Raw genomic sequence first — 20,404 nt, forward strand, 5'->3', positions numbered from 1 at the left:
TCTTAGATGCTGCTTGCGATTCTTCTTCTGCCCACAGAGTACCAGTGTCACACTACGAAAGACCATCCAACTTGCCAGTTTATCCTTTACAACACACATTGTGATGATGAAACAACTTCGGCCCATGAGTTAGGCTCAGATTCAAATGACCTATTCATATAGTTGTTCTCATTTTTATGTCCAGCCTGACACCCCTACCCAAGCAAGCCCGACCAGTCATGGACAGTTCACCGTGCCCCCGGCCTTAACTCATTTGTCCTTTCAGGTGGCCTGGTGCCCCCTTATTTAAGAGCAGTGTGGGCAGAAGTGGGGACCCCTGACATTCACAGGGAGCTTTTAAAAGAGGAGGATATCTGGAGATTAGGTAGTATAGGTATTTTAGTTGGAAATGTTGCCCCACCGATGGGGCTAAATATTTGCCGTGACAGCTAAAAGTCTTCCTTCTGCCGCTTGACGTGGATGAAAGCTGCCTTATGCCGGGCCCCTCCCACTGCCCCCAAAGGATTAAACAGCCTGAGCAGATAATGGCTGCCTTAAAAGGATCTTTCGCATGACTCAGATTAATGCTTGCTGTCTGTCGCCCAGGTTGGCAGCTAAACATTATTTAAAAAGAAAAGAAAAGAAAAAAACCTCCAGATGACAACTCTTTTCAGACAAGGTGTGGAGTCTGTCTGCAAAGCAAAGAAAGACACAGAGCGCAGGTCCCTCCTGCAGAAGGAAGCTCAGGTGAGGCTGGGGTGCTCCAAACTAGCTGGGGGAAGGGTTCAAGGAAAGTGGGCTCTGAACCATGACAGGCTCTCAAAGCATTGATGGGTAGACCTATGGCTGATTCTTGATGTACGACAGAAAAACCACAAAATTTGGTAAAGCAATTACCCTTCAATTAAAAAAACAGAGTGACAAAAGTAAGAACAAACAGAAAAAGAAAAGAATAAAACTTCACTTGATTAGGCATAAAAAAAAAAGCAGAAGCAGCCTCTTCTAAGTATCCCAACCCCCTCCTGCCTCCAGGCGGAAGATGACACTCTTCAGGCCTGGACTCCGGGCTCCATTTCTCAAAGGGAGATCTGCCAAGTTGAAGAGCAGCCTCCCATGCTTTTCTCTGCTGCCACTGGTGAAAGCTCCCCCTGGAATTCTCCTGGGTCCACCCTCCAAGACAGCAGCAGGGTTAGGCTTGAGTGCCGAAATGGGACCTGGCTTTTATCTCCTTCACGCCCTGGGGCCGTAAAATGCCCTTCCATGACTCCCTGGCTAATTGAAGTCCAGGCTATTCAGAAGTATAACTGTGAGACGGGACAGGGGAGGGCACATGTTAACTCATTCCTATTTAAAAAAAAAAAAAAGAAGTCACCCTCCCCTCTGAACTGGTCAGCAGAGCAGCTGGCCCCAAGGGATAAGTTTCTGGAGATCCTGGGTGCTGACCAAGTCAAAAGACTTGTGACATACATTCCAAGGGACAGGACCCACAGCAGGGACACTTCTAAGGAAAAGAGTCATTGCTTCAGATGTAGGCCACAGCCAGCAGGCAGAACAGTGCCACCAAGAAGAAGAAACAGTAAAAGATAGCCAGTCCCAAGGGAACAGAGCTGCTGAAGCAACAAGTTGAGCGGACTTCATGATTCCTACTCCATTCCCTTAATTCCTGGGCCCAGCAGGTGCCATGAAATTCTTGGCAGCAGTGGCTGAAAATAATGTGGAAACTGGGCAAGTAAGTTGGCTTCCCTACTTCACTATCACGCCCAAGAACAAGTGAAGACAGTGCTCAACCGGAGGATGGTGTCGGCCCTCGGGACATCTGGCAGCATCTGGTCATTTTTGGTTGTCATGACTGGGGGCAGGGGGGTACTGCTGGCATCTAGAGGCCAGAGACACTGATGAAGGCCCGGCATCACACAGCACTGCCCCCCACAACGTAGAAGAATTATCCTGCCCCAAGTGTCAGCAGTGCTGCTGTTGAGACCTGGAGAGGTATTCTGTGAAGCTCTGAGAAGAAGCTAAAGCATTTGGTGGAAACCTCAGGTAATCACAATTGTCCGCAGAACACAACATCCCACAGCACTGGAAAATGACAGACGTGACGCCTTTGCCCCTTTGCCTGCCCCCTTAATCTGATATAATCTGATCCCAAGAATTGAAAAGCAAGGACAGCCGCCCTACCCCCAACACACAAGGAGTGTGTTCGCAGGCCTCCTAAAGCTGAAGTTCTCTGAAGTGTTTTCACAGTTTGGTCCAGCTCCAATTTCAAAGCCCCAAATAGGGAGTTGCTTCTTTTTGCTTTCAACAAAGGAATTTTTCTCTGTAACTCCAGTTTCCCTGCCCACGAGCAAAGGTGAGTGCCAAGCCCAAAGGTCCCATAGGTTAAATGACTAATATTTAATGAGCTCGTATTAACAACAATTATGCCAGCTATGACACCTGAGCTCTCCAGGCTGTTCCTCTGGCCTGGTGTGAGCAGCTCTTAGTTGGAAGTGTCCCACTGGGGTAGGTCTGTGTCCCTTTGCATGTGTGCCCCAGCACGCCGTTCACGTGATCTGTGTGAGCTCGCCACTGCAACACGGATCATCCTGTCTGAACTCCAGAAGCTGACTACTTGGGCCTTTTCTATTATTGATCCTTCAGCTCCCACCCTCGCTTGCCAAATAAAGGTGAGCACCCCAAAAGGCCCAAGGAATCCACTTTTTACAAGCCACTTCTACCTCCATATCCATAATCTCTGCCTCTGAATGTCAAGGAAAATCAGTGCATGGGTGTGAGACTTAAGAGACAGATAGCGTTGTCTCTAACTGCATCATGTCCAGTTAAAAATGACTGTCCCCTCCCCACCCCCTTCATGCATCTTGTCTGGCCTCCAGAAACTTCCACAGCAGCCAGACTTCAAAGAGTATATTTTCAAGCATCTTACTTGAAAGTCGACTGGAAAGCTCGGCTGAGAGGGTCGTCATGCCGCTGGCCCGCCCAGGCGAGATGGGTGTGGCTGGGTGGACGGAGGGAGAGGCGATGGATCCCAGGTACTGGTAGGACTGATCATAGGACCACGGTGGGGATGGCTGGATCTGCCTCGTATCTGCAGAGAATCGGGGAGGTCAGTGATGCGTGAGGGGGGCAGGATTTGAAAAACGAATGCATTTAGTAAAAAAAAACCAGCTACCTTTGTTGAACTCTTAGACGTGTTTGTGGCCTACTTACCAGTGTTTAGTAAGCTTCCTTAAGTCCCAAGTATTTGCTTTTGTGATGATACCCCCCAAAAAGAAATGATACTGATACATAATTTATGTTTAACTTTTGAAGATTTTCTTCTGCTAATTATTCCTTCAAAGGTTTTATGTAACCTCACCAGTCCAGGTGGCTCAGTGGTAAAGAATCCGCCAGCCAGTGCTGGAGATGCAGGAGACGTGGGTTCCACCCCTGGGTCAGGAAGATCCTCTGGAGAAGGGCATGGCAACCCACTCCAGTATTCTTGCCCGGAGAATCCCATGGACAGAGGAGCCTGGCGGGCTACAGTCCACGGGGTCACTAAGAGTCAAACACGACTGAGTAACTGAGCACACACACGCACCGATGAGAGGAGCTGGTTACGCTTTCCAGGTGGAAGTGTTAATATTCAAACTGTTGACCTGCTGTACATACTGACTGCCCCGGTTTACCAATAATTACAGTCATCATTATCAGGTCATCACCCATCTCTATACTCAGTAAGCAGAAAAGAATGCAAGGGTTTGGGTCTTTTTTTGGTACCTTGGACAAGACTATTCGATGGCTGTTTAATATTTTCCGTACAGGTGATCTCTGTCCCAGGGATAACTGATAAGAAAGTCTGGCTGAGAAACTGGCAGCAAGGCCTGATGACTGCTTACAAACCCAGCAGTGCAGAGCTGGTTCTGTCATCCCAGACTAACAGAGATGTCTTGGGTTTTTTTTGTTGTTGTTAAGACCTCAAGTTTGCAACTTTTAAAGGGCAAAATGTTGAGCAAGTATTGTATAGACTGCCATTAAAAGAGGCCTTCCTGGGATAGAGAAGAGACAAAAATCTGACTTCAGAAGGGTTAGGTAAAAAGGATTTTGTAAATTTGACTCCAGCACTCATAGACATCTTGGTTTTCAAAAGCATCGTACTGTTTGCAGATGAAAAGGAGGAAGAAAAAAAATCCTTTCTATTCTTAGATCAACTGTGTAAGAAAAGTAAAAAACTGCCCACTGTCCCACCATGGGAGGGCTTTACATTTCTGTCTTAGGATTAGTTTTCTGTGTCCCACCTTCTTTGTGGACAAAGGCGACAACAAACAGCACTAACTCCCAGGGGTCTTTGCAGCCGCGGGTTCAGGCTGCTGGGAGTAAACACAGAAAAAGCTAAGTTCCTGAGGGAAATGCCAGCTGTTAAGTTCTGTGTGCGTCGTGACATAAAGAAATGAGTTAGTCCTTCTCGTTAAACAGTGTCTGCCTCTGCTCCCTCACTTGCTGAGGGGGCAGAATGCTGGGGCTCTTCACTTGCAGCGGTTAACTTTTCCCTCATCTTTAATGCCTTTGAAACCGCCACAGTGGAGGACAGAATGAGGCATCTGGGGACTCGCATCTGCCTTGTTATCCTTACTCTTCTCCTGACAGTCCTCGCCCCAGTTCCTCTCATACTGATCGACTTCTTTCTTTTCTTTCACGTAACTGGCTTAGAACGAATCTGATCAGTTCCCGCGAGGTGGATGAAGCTAGAGCCTGTTACACAGAGTGAAGGAAGTCAGAACCACTGTATTAATAACGCGTATATATGGGATCCAGAAAAAGGCACTGATGAACCCTATTGGTGGGGTAGGAATAGAGACACACAGAGAACGGGTCTATGGACACAGTGGGGGAGGAGAGGGTGGGATGGACTGAGAAAGGAGCGTTGAAACACGTCCATTACCACGTGTAAAACACACAGCCAGTGCGAAGTTGGTGTGCAACACAAGGAGCTGAGCTAAGTGCTCTGTAACAACTGAGTGGAGTGTGATGGGGCGGAGGGTGGGAGACAGTATCCTTAGGACTGATCCACGTTGTCTTATGGCAGAAACCAACATGACACTGTAAGGCAATTGTCTTCCGATTAAAATTAAAAAAAAAAAATCCTGACCTTTTAATTTTGAATGTTGAAAAACCTGGGGAAATAATTTAGAATCTTTGAAACCTAGTGTTAAATAAAGGTCTTTATTTCCATCTGAATTTGAGAGAATCTGAGGGGATGGCAAGGGATAAAGTACTGGTCCACTCCAGACTCAGTGGAAAATAAGTGCTCAACCACAGTCGAAGATCCTGCATAATCTTAGAGCAAACAGTGCTTCCAGTAATTGAAAGCAAATAGCAACAGCAGATTGTTTGATATTCCCATATTGCTACAAGGATTTTGCTTCAAGTGAAAATAAAAATTATACCCTCAGATATTTTCTATTAAGCCGTGTCTATGTCCTGGATATATATGTATTTACTAAGTGAATATATATGGTACTCAAATATTTTAATCATTTAAAAAGCAAACAAAAGAGGTTTTATAATTGTCATAAAGCCCTCTGGGTGTGAATTGCGGTACAGTAATTCATGCCCTGTTGTGTAGACAGCCCAGCACCCCTAACCCCATGTCTAAAACCACAGTAAGCATAAGTATTATGCCATGATTCATGCTCTGTCATGTTTTACTGTAGTGAAAAAGTTGTGCTAGGCTTTTCTAAACTCATAATTAAACCATGCAAACGTTGCATAATGTTTCACAGCCTTTTAAAAATATGCTTTGGTAAAATAATCTTTATGATTAAAGTCCAGGTTCTGTGATTTTTTTTTTTAACACAGGGTTTCAAATTCAACATCTTCTGAGTTCACACCACAACTCAACTTTTCAGAGCTGGGAGTGGGGTGGGAGTGGGGAATGGATGGGCGGTACTAGAAGCCCAGTGGCCCCCGATCAGTTTTCACATCTGCGACCACAGTGAACTGTGTTTGGCTTCATTGGCAGCGGTGGGCCAGAAGGTGGTGATGGCGAGCTTCTCATGGCGGGAGTTTTGCGTGTTTTCTTCTAAATGTTACATGGACTAGTAATGAAAACAAAACAAAAGGAAGGGCCAATAATATGGTTTATGGTGAGTTTACCATTGAGTTCACATTCTTGCTATGATGGGGCCAACATGAATACATGAAGACAACTATGGAAATGACAGTGCTCTGGGCACCTGAGCACTGGGCTGGAGGCAGGAGAAGTGACCTCTAGCCTGTTTGTGTGATGGCCCTGGATCACATGCTTACTCTTTCTTATTCTCATCTCTGAAAGGAGATGATCGCTAAGCCCCTTCCAATGGTGACAGTTGCTGCTGCTGCTGCTAAGTGGCTTCAGTCGTGTCCGACTCTGTGCCACCCCATAGACGGCAGCCCACCATGCTCCGCCGTCCCTGGGATTCTCCAGCCAAGAACACTGGAGTGGGTTGCCATTTCCTTCTCTAATGCATGAAAGTGAAAAGTGAAAGTGAAGTCGCTCAGTCGTGTTCGACTCTTAGTGACCCCATGTACTGCAGCCCATGGCTCCTCCATCCATGGGAGTTTCCAGGCAAGAGCACTGGAGTGGGGTGCCATTGCCTTCTCCGATGGTGACAGTGCAGGATCTTAATTCAAACAGGCCCCCCAAACAGTACCTCCCTGGAGCTTCCTGCTGCTGCTGCTGCTAAGTCGCTTCAGTTGTGTCCGACTCTGTGCGACCCCATAGACGGAAGCCCACCAGGCTCCGCCGTCCCTGGGATTCTCTAGGCAAGAACACTGGAGTGGGCCGCCATTTCCTTCTCCAGTGCGTGAAAAGGAAAAGTGAAAGTGAAGTCATTCAGTCATGTCCGACTCTTAGTGACCCCATGGACTGAAGCCTACGAGGCTCCGCCATCCATGGGATTTTCCAGGCAAGAGTACTGGAGTGGGGTGCCACTGCCTTCTCCAATGCCAATGGTAAAGAACCCGCCTGCCAATGCAGGAGACTCAAGAGATGCAGGTTTGATTCCTGGCTGGGGAAGATCCCCTGGAGGAGGGCATGGCAACCCACTGCAGAATTCTGCCTGGAGAAACCCATGGACAGGAGCCTGATGGGCCACAGTCCAAAGGGTTGCAAAGAGTTGGACATGACTGAAATGACTCAGCGTGCACACATGCATGCAGTACCTCTCTGCTTGTATGTTAATCAGAGTTAGGGGAGAATAAGGTGGGTATGTGAGGTGAAGAACAGTGCTTGTAATAATAAATATGTGTATTCCAGGAAGGGGAAGTGGGATGGGGGTAAGATGGTAGTTACAGAGAAAAGAAAGTCATAGGCCGAGAAAGAGAACTACTGTCTGCCAATCTTCAGAGAAGTGCTGCTTGTTCTCAAAGGGAATGCCTTTGATAGGTCAATCCACCAAAATGAACAAGTTTTTTGAAACTTACTATTAATACATGTATTAATTTGTGAGTAGGACCAGTTATGTCACTGCCCCATTGGAACTTAGAGTCTGATATTAGTGACGGTCCCAGACCTGTATGATGCCTAGAGAGTCTCTTTCTTATTGTATTAATCCTCATGCTGAGTTACTTCATTCATTCACTCTTAGGTTCATGACGTTCCTCACTTCCTCATTCATTCATGTTGCCAGTGAACATTTTTGCTTGATTATGGCCACTGTTTCTATTGACATATTTTCAGTTTCATTGAAGAAGACAGCATGCAAAAACAGATGGGTAATGTAAGCAGGGAAGAAATTGTAAGATGCAAAAGGAAGTTCCAGGAATGAAAAGCACTGTAACAGAAATGAGAAGTACCTTTGATGGCCTCTTCAACAGCCTGGACATGCGTGAGAAAAGAATTTCAATGAAATTGAAAATATGTCAATAGAATCTTCCCAAACTATTGGGAAAGTGAAAGTGTGAAAGTCACTCAGTTCTGTCCGACTCTTTGCAGCCCCATGGACTATACAGTCCATGGAATTCTCTAGGCCAGAACACTGGAGTGGGTAGCCTTTCCCTTCTCCAGGGGATCTTCCCAACCCAGGGATTGAACCCAGGTCTCCCACATTGCAGGTGGATTCTTTACCAACTAAGCCACAAGGGAAGCCCTATTTACCAAACTATAAAGATAGAAAAACAGAAATAAAAATCAGAATATCCACAAACTTTGGGAAAATTTTCAAATACGTGTAATATATGTGTAATAGAAATATCAGAAGGAAAATGAGAAGAAAGCAGAGTGGAAGGGATATTTGTGAACCTGCCAGAATTAATGACAGCCACCAAACCACAGATCCAGGTAACTCAGGGAACACCAATTAAGCAAAATAAATACCAAATAATTTACATCGAGGCATATATTGAAACTACAAAAAAAAAAAGACAAAGAGAAAATCTTGAAAGAAACCAAAAAGAAAAGGTGGGTGGGAACACTTTACCCAGGGTCGAACATTGGTAAGAATTACTGCAGACTTTGCTCCAGAAACCATGCAAGCAAAAAGTGTGTTGTAAATAAAGTGTTGAAAGAAAAAAGCTACCAACCTAGAATTCTATATTCAACAAAATTTCCTTCAAAAATGAAGGAGAAATAAAGCCATTCTCTGACAAACAAAAACTGAGCTAACATCTAGCAGAACTGCCTTGCTGCTGCTGCTGCTACTAAGTCGCTTCAGTCATGTCCAACTCTGTGCAACCCCATAGACGGCAGCCCATCAGGCAGCCCCATCCCTGGGATTCTCCAGGCAAGAAAACTGGAGTGGCCTTGCAGATAACGTTAAAAAAAAGTTCTTCAGGGAAAAGGAAGATAACATCAGAAACTTGGATCTACATAAAGAATGGAAGAATAAATGAAGTCTTACTTTTTGTATTCTTAACTGATCCAAAAGATAACTGTTTAAAGTGATAATAGTAATGTGTCAGGTGGTTGTAAGATACAGATAAGTGACATGAATTACAGAAATGGAAAGGAAGAAGTGGTCTTGTGTTATTTGATGGTGACTTACATTCACTGCTGCTGCTACTGCTGCTGCTGCTGCTGTTGCTAAGTCGCTTCAGTCGTGTCTGACTCTGCGACCCTATAGACGACAGCCCACCAGGTTCTGCCGTCCCTGGGATTCTCCAGGCAAGAACACTGGAGTGGATTGCCATTTCCTTCTCCAATGCATGAAAGTGAAGTCGCTAAGTCGTGTCTGACTCTTAGCAACCCCATGGACTGCAGCCTACCATGTATTTTTCAGACTCTAGGACAATCACTAAAAAAATTTTTAAAGTATAACTGATATACCAAAAGTAGAGATAAAATGGAATGGAATCATATAAAATGCTCAGGTAAAGCCAGAGAAGGCCTAAAAAGAGGCAAAAAAAGAACAGGTGCAACAAATATAAAACAATTACAAACATGGTCCACGTTAATTCAGTGATACCAGCGATCCCTTTAAATATGAATGGTCTAATGCATGTGTCAACTGAAGGAGATAGAGTAGATTAAAAACAAAACTCAACTATGTGTTGTCTACAAGGAAACTAAACATAAAGCCTCAGGTTGAAAGTAAAGGGATAGGGAAAAGACTGGGCTACTACCGATCAAAGCCAGAGCATCTGTATTAATTTTGTATAAAACTGACCTCAGAAGAAGGAAAATTTTGAGAGATAAAGAGGAGAATTGCATGAAAAAGTTATATACTGAATCACTTTTCTGGACAGCACAAATTAACATTGTAAATCAACTATAATTCAGTAAAGGGGAATTACATGATGAAAAAATGTTATGTCTAAGACAACATAAGAATCCTTAGTATATATGTACCTAATAACAGAATGTCCAAAGACATGAGATTCAAACTGATAAGACTACAGCAAGAAAGAGAAAAAGACAGTTACAGCCGAAATCCTCACAGCCCTCTTTCAGTAACTGATAGATCAAGCAGGCAGAGAGTTGGGGTACAGTTGATGCAAAGAGTTCTATCGATCAACATCTTTTGAAAACTTCATCTGACAGTAGCAGAATACACATTCTTTTCAAGCTCACAGGGAACGTGCCCCACAAGATATACCATAAAACACACCTTAAACAAATAGAAAAGAATGGAAATCATAGAGGGTCCACTCTCAGGCCACAGAGATTTAAACTAAAATGTCAGTGACAGGAAGACAGCTAGAAAATCCCCCAAATACTTGGAGTTTCAACAACACACTTCTAAATAACCCATGGGTTATTTAATCTCAAGAGAAATATTTCAAACTAAATGAAAATCCAACATCACAATTTGTGATGCAGCGACAGCAGTGCTTAGAGGGAAATTTATCCCATCTTAATGCATTTATTAGAAAAGAAGAATGATTCAGAACCAATAAGCTTCCACCTTAGGAAACTAGAGAAGATTTTTGAAGAGTTTAAACCTGTAGGCTGTCATACACAGCAGAGTGCATGCGTCAGAAAGAGAAAAACAAATAACGGATGTTAACGCATATATGTGGAATCTAGAAAAATGGTATAGATGATCTTACTTGCAAAGCAGAAATAGAGACAGAGATGTAGAGAACAACTGTATGGACACCAAAGCGGGAGGGGGGGCTGGCTGGGATGAACTGGAGATTGGGGTTGGCACATATATACTGTGTATATCGACACTATTGACACTGTGTACAAAATAGCTGGTGGGAACCTACTGTAGGGAACTGTACTCCATGCTCTGTGTGACCTAAAGGGGAAGTTTAGTTCAGTTCAGTCGCTCATTCGTGTCCGACTCTGTGACCCCATGCACTGTAGCACGCCAGGCCTCCCTGTCCATCACCGACTCCCAGAGTTTACTCAAATTCATGTCCATCGAGTCAGTGATGCCATCCAACCATCTCATCCTCTGTCATCCCCTTCTCCTCCCGCCTTCGATCTTTCCCAGCATCAGGGTCTTTTCCAAGTGAGTCAGCTCTTCCCATCAGGTGGCCAAAGTATTGGAGCTTCAGCTTCAGCAGCAGTCCTTCCAATGAATATTCAGGACTGATTCCTTTAGGATAGACTGCTTTGATGTCCTTGCAGTCAGATGGGAAGGGGGGTGGGGGATTTAAGTATAGCTGATTCACTTTACTGAGCAGCAGAAACTGACACAGCTCTGTAAGCAGCTATATTCCAACTAAAAATAAAACTCTTACTCTCTTGTGAAGAAGAGGAAAAAAAAAAGTCCTAGTTTGTCCTCATGTTCCTGGAGGGCCACAGGAGAGGATGGCCAGAGATGCCTCCTGGGTCTCTGAACACTCAGTCTGTCTATGGGCACCCTCAAAACCTGGCTTGCCGATGGGCCAGGAGAGAGTTGATGGAGTCCCTGTTGCTAGTTAGAGTTAGAAGGCCGTTTCCTTGGCTATCTTGCTGGCCTTTTTAAAGATGTGATCTTTCAGTCACCTTTCAGAGCCACTTGAAAACAAAGACCAGACAGTTGTGTACATGCCAGGGCCCCAGTGCCTATTTTTAAAAGAGCCAAGCCAACGTGGTGAACATATAAACCCTCAGGGCAGTGCCGGGTTTTTCCCTAGAGGATCTCCCCCCACCGCCGCACCCCCTTTTCGGCTTGAGAGGCAGAAGGGCAGTTCCCAGGGTGCCCTCCAAGTTCACCTCAGCCACGGGCAGCTGCTGTAATGCCCTCCTGGGTGCCTCAGCACACACAACAGGATGTGACTCAGGACTCAGAGATGTGAGTCAGTTTCCAGGGCGATGTGTCAGGGCGAGCCCCGGTGATGGCTCACTGGCATTCTCCCTGTCTGGGACCCCTGGACAGTAGATGCAGGCTCCCCTGGGAACAAAACAGGGCACTCCCAGAGGCTCCAGTGCCACCCTCAGAGCCGGGTCAGGCTCTGCTACGAAAGAGGCATTTCCTGAAACGTCCAGCCGTCCGTCTGAAGCCCTGTTTAATCTGGCCTCTGCGGTGCAGGTGGCACAGTAACACAGCAAGCAGGCATGGCGGCCCCTTCACGTGCGCCCAGGCAGAGACACCGGCCTGGCGCTGCCGGCAGTGAAAGCCCCTGGTAACGTGAATCGGTCCCCGCCAGCTCTGGGTGCTGGAATAAGAAGCTATGGAACAGCTCCGAGGATCTGCCCGCAATTTATTTGCCTCCTCTGGCCACAGACTCCTTGGTTAGTCATGTACAGCGCAGCATCCTTGGTTCCAGCAATTACTCCGAAGGGACGCACACGGCCCCAAGTTGGGGCAGAGACCCACCTGAGGATGCTGCATTTTAAAGGCCAGGACCCATCCTCGTAGCTGACTGGCGGTCCCAGGAGGTGGCAGGCTGCCTTCTGGAGGGCAGAAGGGAGCCATGTTGTGGTCTCATCCCTACCCCCTCGTTGCCTTGGGGTCCCAGACTCAGGAGGTGGGGTGTCTCCCCAGCAGGGAGAGGCTTCCCGACATTGTGGTCAGGGCACTGGGAGTCTAGCATGCTGGTCCTTACCCAGAGCTACCCCCAGCTCCTCCTGTGGCTCAGCACAGCCTCTCAAACCTCTTGTTTCCTCATCTTTGCAAATGGGGCTGACCAGACTCACCTGCCTCACAGGTGTTGAGAGTTAATTACTGTTTGTGGAGCAGCTTTGAGTGCCGCAGATGAAAGGCGCTCTATAAACGCAAAGAGCCATTCCTCATTAGACCTGCCAGACAGTTCCCAGGGGAAACCGTCCAAGCCTTTGCCACGAGGCCGCTCCCCTCGGCCAGATCAGAGTCTGAGCCACGTCTGGAAAAAGGCTCTGGACACAGGCACCGTCGTCTCCGAGGCAGGGCTCAGGGATAAGTCACTGGCTTCTAGAAGAGACAAGGGTCTGGATAACACTCGATTCTCTGCCAGCACTGTCCCCTGCATCGGAGGGACGGTGGCCTTCAGGTCGCACGGACGGAGGAACCTTGGACCCAAGGAAAGGAAGGCACCTTCTGCCCTCAGCCATGTTCCCCAGCCTGGCAGACAAATTCTTTCCCTGGACACTGCCAGACAAGCATCCGTTGCAGACATCTCACCAGATTTTTCTCACCAAAGATTTTTCTGCACCCTCACTTTCTAAACCTCTGCCGCGCCTCCCCCGCCGCCACCAACTCCCCACAGAACACACTTTCCAGGCCTGAACTGATTGTGTAGATGGGCTGGTAAATTCCGGTAAGGCCAGGCCATCACAGGCACATTTAAATTACTCCACAACCGCCCTGCTAATTTCTGTCCACTCCTCCATGTCTTGTCTCTTCCAACAAAAAAAAGTCTCAGAATGTGGAGGATAAAGGTATCTCTCTGTTCCCAACTACTCATCTCCAGCAACTTCGCCCCCTTCACTGGTCCTAAAAGGGATGGGCCAGAGGGGAGGCTGGGAGATCTCAGGCAGCTTCTAGCTTGGGGCTGAGTGTCCACCCCCCGCCCCGGTGGGTAAATGAAGACCCTCCCTTGTAGGGGCCAAGTTCCTGACACCTAACGTGCAGGAGACACACAGCACCCCCCAGGACTGTTCAGTCGCTCAATTGTGTCCAACTCTTTGCAACTCCATGGACTGTAGCCCGCCAGGCTCCTCTATCCATGGGATTCTCCAGGCAAGAATACTGGAGTGGGTAGCCATGCCCTCCTCCAAGGGACTTTCCAGACCCAGGGATCGAACCCATATCTTCTGCACTGCAGGCGGATTCTTCACTGCTGGGCCCCTAGGGAACCCCCAGGGCCGCTAAAGAAACAGAATTTGATGACGGATCATTCCACTGAGGGCAGCACATGCTATAAAGAGGACTGTGCAGGTTTGACAGTCTTTCGTTCGGAGGCTCAGGGCGTGAGGCTGTCAGAACCGAGCTGCAGTCCCTTGTGGATGGTGGGGAGAGGCGACCTACAGGACTTGCAGGGAGGCAGCAGGGCCTCTCCCACGAAGTAGATACAGTAACAGGCGTCCTCTGGGCAGATCCAGGGTCCTTGAAATGCCTCAAGGTGGCAGCAGGCAAGAAAAAAAAAAGAGTGATGTTGTCAATGGGACCGTGAATTTTCGGTACCGGAGGATGCGCTTAAGGCTCAGGAGACGCAGTGCACAGCAGGTCCCCGGGAGGCCAGTTTGCAGGCTGGCTGCCTCTGAGGTCCCAGCCCCATCCTGCTCCACGGTGAACTTTTCACTTTTAGCACTCCTACAGCTTTGTAAAAAGTTAGACCCTTTTGACGAATTTTACTATTATCATGAGATTTATGTATTTGTCGTAGGTGAAAGCTGCTCAGTCGTGTCTGACTCTTTGTGACCCCATGGACTATAGAGCCCATGGAATTCTCCAGGCCAGAATACTGGAGTGGGTAGCCTTTCCCTTCTCTGGGGGATCTTCCCAAACCCAGGGATCGAACCCAGGTCTCCCGAATGGCAGGCAGATTCTTTACCAGCTGACCCACCAGGGAAGCCCAAGAATTCTGGAGTGGGTTGCCTCTCCCTTCTCCAGGGGGTCTTCCCAAACCCAGGGATCGAACTCAGGTTTCCCGCATGGCAGGCTGATTCCTTACCAGCTGAGCCACCAGGGAAGCCCATTTGTTGTAAAGTCACAATAAAAACCCATCTTGCCACACACACGCCTGCTCTGGGCTGTCCTCACACGCATTCTAAGAGTGGCTCGAAGCCTGTTCAGGCATCCTCTGCGTCTTGTGCTCTCAGGTGACGTGACGCATCCCGAATGAATTTGACACCAGACACTCTGACTTGAAGCAGTATCACAGCATCCCAATAAAACCAGAAGAACTCACATGTATAGGGAAAAAAAAAAGAGCACAGTGAAGACCATCTAGAGAAGGGCGAACCACAGCACGAAAGACGCTGAACTTGCCTTTGGTCCGAGTGGCTCCAGACATTTCCGGGGTTGGGACCCTGTCCCCAAGCCGCCCCTTGGGGAGAAAGGGCCTGCAGCAAGGGCAGGGCTTGGAGGGAGGTTCTGCGAGATGAGGGCTGAGCCCCTGGCTCGCTACTCACTCTCTGTGTGCTGAGGCAAGCAGCTTAAGCCACGGGAGACTCAGTGCCGCCCCCCCACCTGTGGGCGGCGGGGGGGGTGGGGGTGGGGGTGGGCATTCCGGAAAGAGGAGACGGGATTCCAACCTCATCGTTGCTCATGCAGTATCTGGCTCCCAGTAAGGAAGCTGAAACCCCAGTATTTTGGCCACCTGATGCGAAGAACTGACTCATCGGAAAAGACCCTGATGCTGGGAAAGATTAAAGGCAGGAGGAGAAGGGGACAACAGAGGATGAGATGGTTGGATGGCATCACCGACTCAATGGACGTGAGTTTGAGCAAGCTCCAGGAGTTGGTGATGGACAGGGAGGCCTGGCGTGCTGCAGTCCATGGGGTTGGAAAGAGTTGGACACGACTGAGCGACTGAACTGAAGTCTTTACTCCCTGTCCCTTCAGAGGAAGATTCCGCGTCCAGAGAGGACCTGCGTGGTCCCACTGGAGGGAGGCGGGGGGTGAAACCTGCCTCGGCTTTGGCCCCGAGGTCCCAGGTGAAAAATGCTCCCAGCCCCTCCGCCGGGAAGTCAGGGTCTCACTTACATGGGCTGCCTCCCCCCGGAGCACCAGCCTATCCCCCAGCCACGCTGCTGAGGGTACCCATCGCCGTACAGAATCCAGAAAGCAGAGGATGCACATTAAGGATGCATGGTTCTTCCCCTTAGAGGGGGCTGGGACTCGGGCTTATGGCAATGGCTCTTTAAGAGCTTCCATTCCATGCTCCCAGCCAGAAAAATGTCCCCACAGAAGACAAGGGAAGTGCGGGGAAGCCCTGAGCAGTGGGGGGCCTCACCCCTCCCACGTCTGCTCACCGGCCAAGGCAGCAGCGCCCCTGCCCTAGCGTTCTCCCGTCCTCCCCTCCTGTCCCCGCCAGCCAGCCCCAGCGATCCCACACACTCAAGCCTTTCCCTTTCCCACACATCAGCCCAGGCTCCTGGGAATCCCAGCTGTAGGACTAGGGGGGTTGGACCACTCGGGGCACCCCCCCGTCTGCACCCCTCTAGCATCCTTTTGTGGGGGACACCCCACACCTGCCTGAGGACCAGCCCAGCACTGTATGGTTCCTGGCCATCCCATCTCCTCCAACACTGCCGGTCCACTACATGCTGGGAAAGTCTCTGGATGTCCAGAACTATGCATTTCTCCCCACTTCCAGGGCACTGCCAACCCCTGACCCTCCTCCCTCCGCCCTGCTGTGCCTGCAGCGATGGCCCATGGAGGCAGCCTGTCCTCTCCACACTGGAGACAGAAGGCACTGCAATTCCCAGACTCCCACCTTTTCATTTGCTAACCTTGGGGCAACCGCAGGACCAGCCGTCCTGACCCCAGCATCCTGCTTTCATCCCTGGAACAGGACGCCCTTCCAGACCCACCAGCTCCGGTTCCCCATCCGTAAACATCTTTCGGGAGGAGGAATGTTTTATTAGACGTCTTAAAACACGAGGTCTCTCTATACACAAAGAACCCTACCACCCCCTCCCCGCCAAGAAATGGCTCCTTTTATGCTTCTCGTGGTTTTTTGAAAATTGCTCACTACTCAAGACATTTTCCAGCAGAGCAGCAAGTGGGAAGGAAGAAGCTGAGCTGTCTGGTCACCTGGTGGCAGTTCCGTGAGCCAGAATATATCTAGATGTCTTCAGCTCGTGAGCCGGGGGCATCCCTGTCGGCTTCCTCTGTGGGAGCCCATGGCTACCCCTGCCTCCGCCCCCCACCCTGCCGTCTCCCCATCCCACCCTACCGGCCGCGAGACCCGTAGGAGAGGAACTGGCTCACTTAAGCCTGCAGCCGTTTGCGCACACCCCACAGAACTGACCTTGACGTGAACTAATTGGGACGGCAACAGATGAATAGCACAGGTTGCCAAGGTGGAGTTCTGCAGCAGGGAGGAGGCCTTTGAAGATAAGCGCTGCCAGCGTTTTCACAAGCTCATCCCTGGTGCTCTGAACAAAGGACGCAGACTAATAAAGTCAGACTCATCTGGGGGCAATCTGCGCTCACAGAGGACCATCACCCCAAACTCTGATTCAGAAAGGCAAACAGAAATCCGCCGGAATTCCTTTTAAACTGCGGCGTGGGCCTGGATTTAAAAACTGACACATCCACACGCACAGAAACTCTTGGTAATAAGCAGACCTCTGATGATCTAAAAAGCCACAGCTTCACGTATTGACTTAGAGAAAGTAAATGGCATTTCAAATACAACCTTCATACTTTGATAGATGAGGTCACCCTGAGAAAGATGATACCGTGGGGCCCGGCAGCGGGAAACCTCCCTCCAGAGAACCGCTTTGATTTTCAAGGTCAAGGAAGGCTTCCTCGGAGAAGCAGCAGGTTTTTAGTGACTTGGACTAAAATGAAGATTTTTTTTTTTTAGAAAAAATTAAAAGCCAAGTCTGAGAGCAGACGATTAGACGTTCTTGCTCAGCAACAAGGATGACCCCGGAGAACAGGGTTGACCCTAGAGTACGGGGATGACCCTGGCCTGCAAAAGTCAAGGGTCAGCATGGATTTACTCCTGAGGTCCAAGCAGCTGCCATCTGTGGTCGACACTGACCTTGACATCCTGGTGGAACAACTGAACTCTTGTGAGTTTCCCAGAGGGGCCTCAACAGGGGTGGTGTCTCCTCCAGGGGACACCGGACAGCGTCTGGAGATGTTTTTGGTTGTTGCCACTCGGGTAAGGGGGATGCTCTTTGCATTGCATGGGTGAAGGCCAGGGGGTTGTATGTAACATCCCCCAGGGCACAGGATGCCCCTCACCCCACCCCACCCCCCACAGCAGGGGATGACCCGGCCCCAAATGCCAGCGGTGCTTCAGGAAAACCCAGCCCAGGGTAGGCACGCACCTCCCCAGTGTCCAACCATGATCACAAACCAGAACGCTGTGCCTTCCAGAAGGCCCCCAGACTCAAAAGAGAATTTTAATGCAGCACAAGCCCTGAGCTGAGTACAAGTGGAACTGAGGGGTGTGAAGCAACAAGGCACCGTCTGGAGCCCTTCTGGGAACCCAGGGGTGGCTGGAGGCCATTCGTCCGCCATCATGCTGTGGCCAGGGTGCCAGGGTTGGGGACGGCCGCTTTGCCCACAGTCTCACGGTCTGGCACCCGGTCTCGGATGTCTGGCGTGCCGAGCCTCGGGTGAGCCGCTGGTGTGCACGACCGACAAGACCACTCCTCCCGAGCTGACGGTCAGCCGTGCCACCTGAGGAAGGGGACAGGCTGGCACTTGCCTCCCCCGGGCTCCCTGGGCATGAGTCACACGTAACCAGATAACGATGCAGATCTCTGTCTGCATGTCTGTGGTTTCATTCCAACATCTCAGGGGGTGACAGAGCAGAAAGCAACCTCGAGCCTTTGTGAGCCAGCCCCCAACCCTCTACCGTCAGAGAAAACCAAGGCGTGGCAAGGTGAGATGGCCCCCTCTGTCCCCCACAGCAGGTTAGTGGCAGGGTGGGGACAGATTTGCTGGGTGCTGGTGGAGGGCTGTTGCTACTGTATGATGGTTGCAGCCAGCTGCCCCTACCCTGCACCTAGTTACCAGATACTGACAAAACAAAGAAGCTGGTCTAAGCTTAACAAACAAACAAATATATACACACACACACGGAAGTAGTCCCCAAGTACAGTGCTCTTTGGATGCTGGGGAGGGGTACATTTCCTGCTTACAGATCTGAGATCTGAGCTTTGTGGGGCTGGCTGGGAAGTCCTGATTTCATTTACATCTCCTTTCCATTCTGAAACGAAGTCCAGACAACCCCAGATCTCAAGTGGAAGTGGAAATCTGTTGCTGCTGCTGTGAATTCATGAATAATGCAACTCAAAATTAGGTAGGGAGGATGCCATTCCCCCTCCCAAGTTCCCCGTCCCTCGCCCCCTGCGGTGTTTTGGGGGTGGTCGCAGGAGAGGCAGGCTTCCAGAAGCCAGGAGTCTGCAGTAAGGCTCACGTGGTCACCCGGGTTCTGCCTTTTCTCCTAATAGCCTTCCACTGCCAAGTGGCTGCGACCAACGTGCTGACTTTAAACCCCTTTATGGAAAGTGCCATACCCTCTTCTGCTCCCATCACTTAAAATAATGAGTTAGGCGCACTTGTATTAGTCTGTCTTTCAAGTGGATTAAATTCACGGGCTCGTTCTCCTGCAGTCTCACAAGCTTTGGCCTGGCTGTCTGAACCTCCAGATTAGACAGACAAGCACATGCCAGACGGCAATGAAACGCAATTACCTAGGCAAACTTTTGAAGGATTTGAGCCCTGGGGCACAGGCTGTTTACGACAGACTAAAAGCACCGTTTGTACTGAGCAAGACCAGTTGCCTCTGTCTTTTTGAGTTCTGGATCCTGCCTGCCACTGGACTCCAGGCAGGATTTCTAGGGGCCCGATAACATCAGGCTTCTGTCCGCACCTCAGCACCTCAGGGTCTTTGCTCTGTTTTTCAACAAGAAATTGCAAGTACCAACAAAAGCCTATTATAACATCTCCCTTTGTGTTAGCTGATTCTCTCCCATTGGTTTATTTTTTTTTTGGTATTGTGTACCACCCCGAAAAAAAAGGCAGCAAGAAATCATCCTAGAGCTAGCTGCTTTGCTCTGTAATGTCTTTGGAAACGAACCACCTTTGCAATAAACAGGAACTTCCTGCCGGCACTGAAAAAAAAAAAACAAAACAAAACCCCAGCAAACCAGTCTTAACAGCACGTCCAAAGTGCTTTCCCCTTGATTGGAACTGAGGGACCGAAGGAGAGGAGACAGAAGTGAAAAGCAAGATTGATAAGGCGGGTGGCAAACGCCTTTCCAGCTGCTGGTCCACATTTCAGGACTTTTTTTCAGACAGAGACCAGACAGATGTGTTGGAATGGTCCTCCGTCCACCAGCTGAAAATGATAATGTGACCGTGAAAACAGGGTCTGGGGGCAGGGGGGTTAACCGGACTTCTGTAGTCCTATCAGACACAGAGGGAGGCACTCCAGGGGACGGTAGTGAAAAGGTTTCAGTATCTGGGGACCCGGGCCCCTGAGGTCGGTCAGTGGGTCAGTTTGGGCAAGAAGCTGCGATCAGGGGTGGGAAGGTAAGATTCACTAGCAAGATAAAAAAGTGAAACTTGGAAGGATGGATTTGAAAAATGCTGGAACCCAGAGGGATCTATGTATGGATACTGCTGGAGAAGGAGTGGACACGGGGACCTCTGAACAGGGGGTGGGCAAGGGGACAGAACGCAGGTGCAGAGGGGGTGGCAGTGAGGTCAGGGGGGACGGTGCTATGAGGAAGCCGTGGGCAACCTCGTGTCAACTTTTGGGGTTCCGAGCTGTCATTAAATCTGGGAAGCCAGGTTCAGGCATCTGAATGACAGGCTCGGGTGAGCTGTCTGGGATTCTGGACGGAGGGAAGGAAGACACAAGAGAGTCTGGCTTAGGTAGGCGGCTCAGCCAAGGGGAAGGGGCAGCACTCGAGTTAACAGGA

The 20,404-nt window shown here is 49.3% G+C and overlaps 1 protein-coding gene across 2 annotated transcripts in view; it reads right to left on the reverse strand.

The window, feature by feature from the left end:
* The window catches only part of RUNX1 (runt related transcription factor 1), a 274,012-nt gene that overhangs the window by 7,797 nt on the left and 245,811 nt on the right, over positions 1 to 20,404 (reverse strand). For both annotated transcript variants that reach the window (XM_027548576.1, XM_027548573.1), the window contains one exon: positions 2,903 to 3,064. In XM_027548576.1, the coding sequence (XP_027404377.1) occupies positions 2,903 to 3,064 (162 nt within the window). The remainder of the gene's footprint in view (positions 1 to 2,902; positions 3,065 to 20,404) is intronic.

This window comes from Bos indicus x Bos taurus, chromosome 1 (genome assembly GCF_003369695.1).
Source record: "Bos indicus x Bos taurus breed Angus x Brahman F1 hybrid chromosome 1, Bos_hybrid_MaternalHap_v2.0, whole genome shotgun sequence".
Lineage (NCBI taxonomy): Eukaryota > Metazoa > Chordata > Mammalia > Artiodactyla > Bovidae > Bos > Bos indicus x Bos taurus.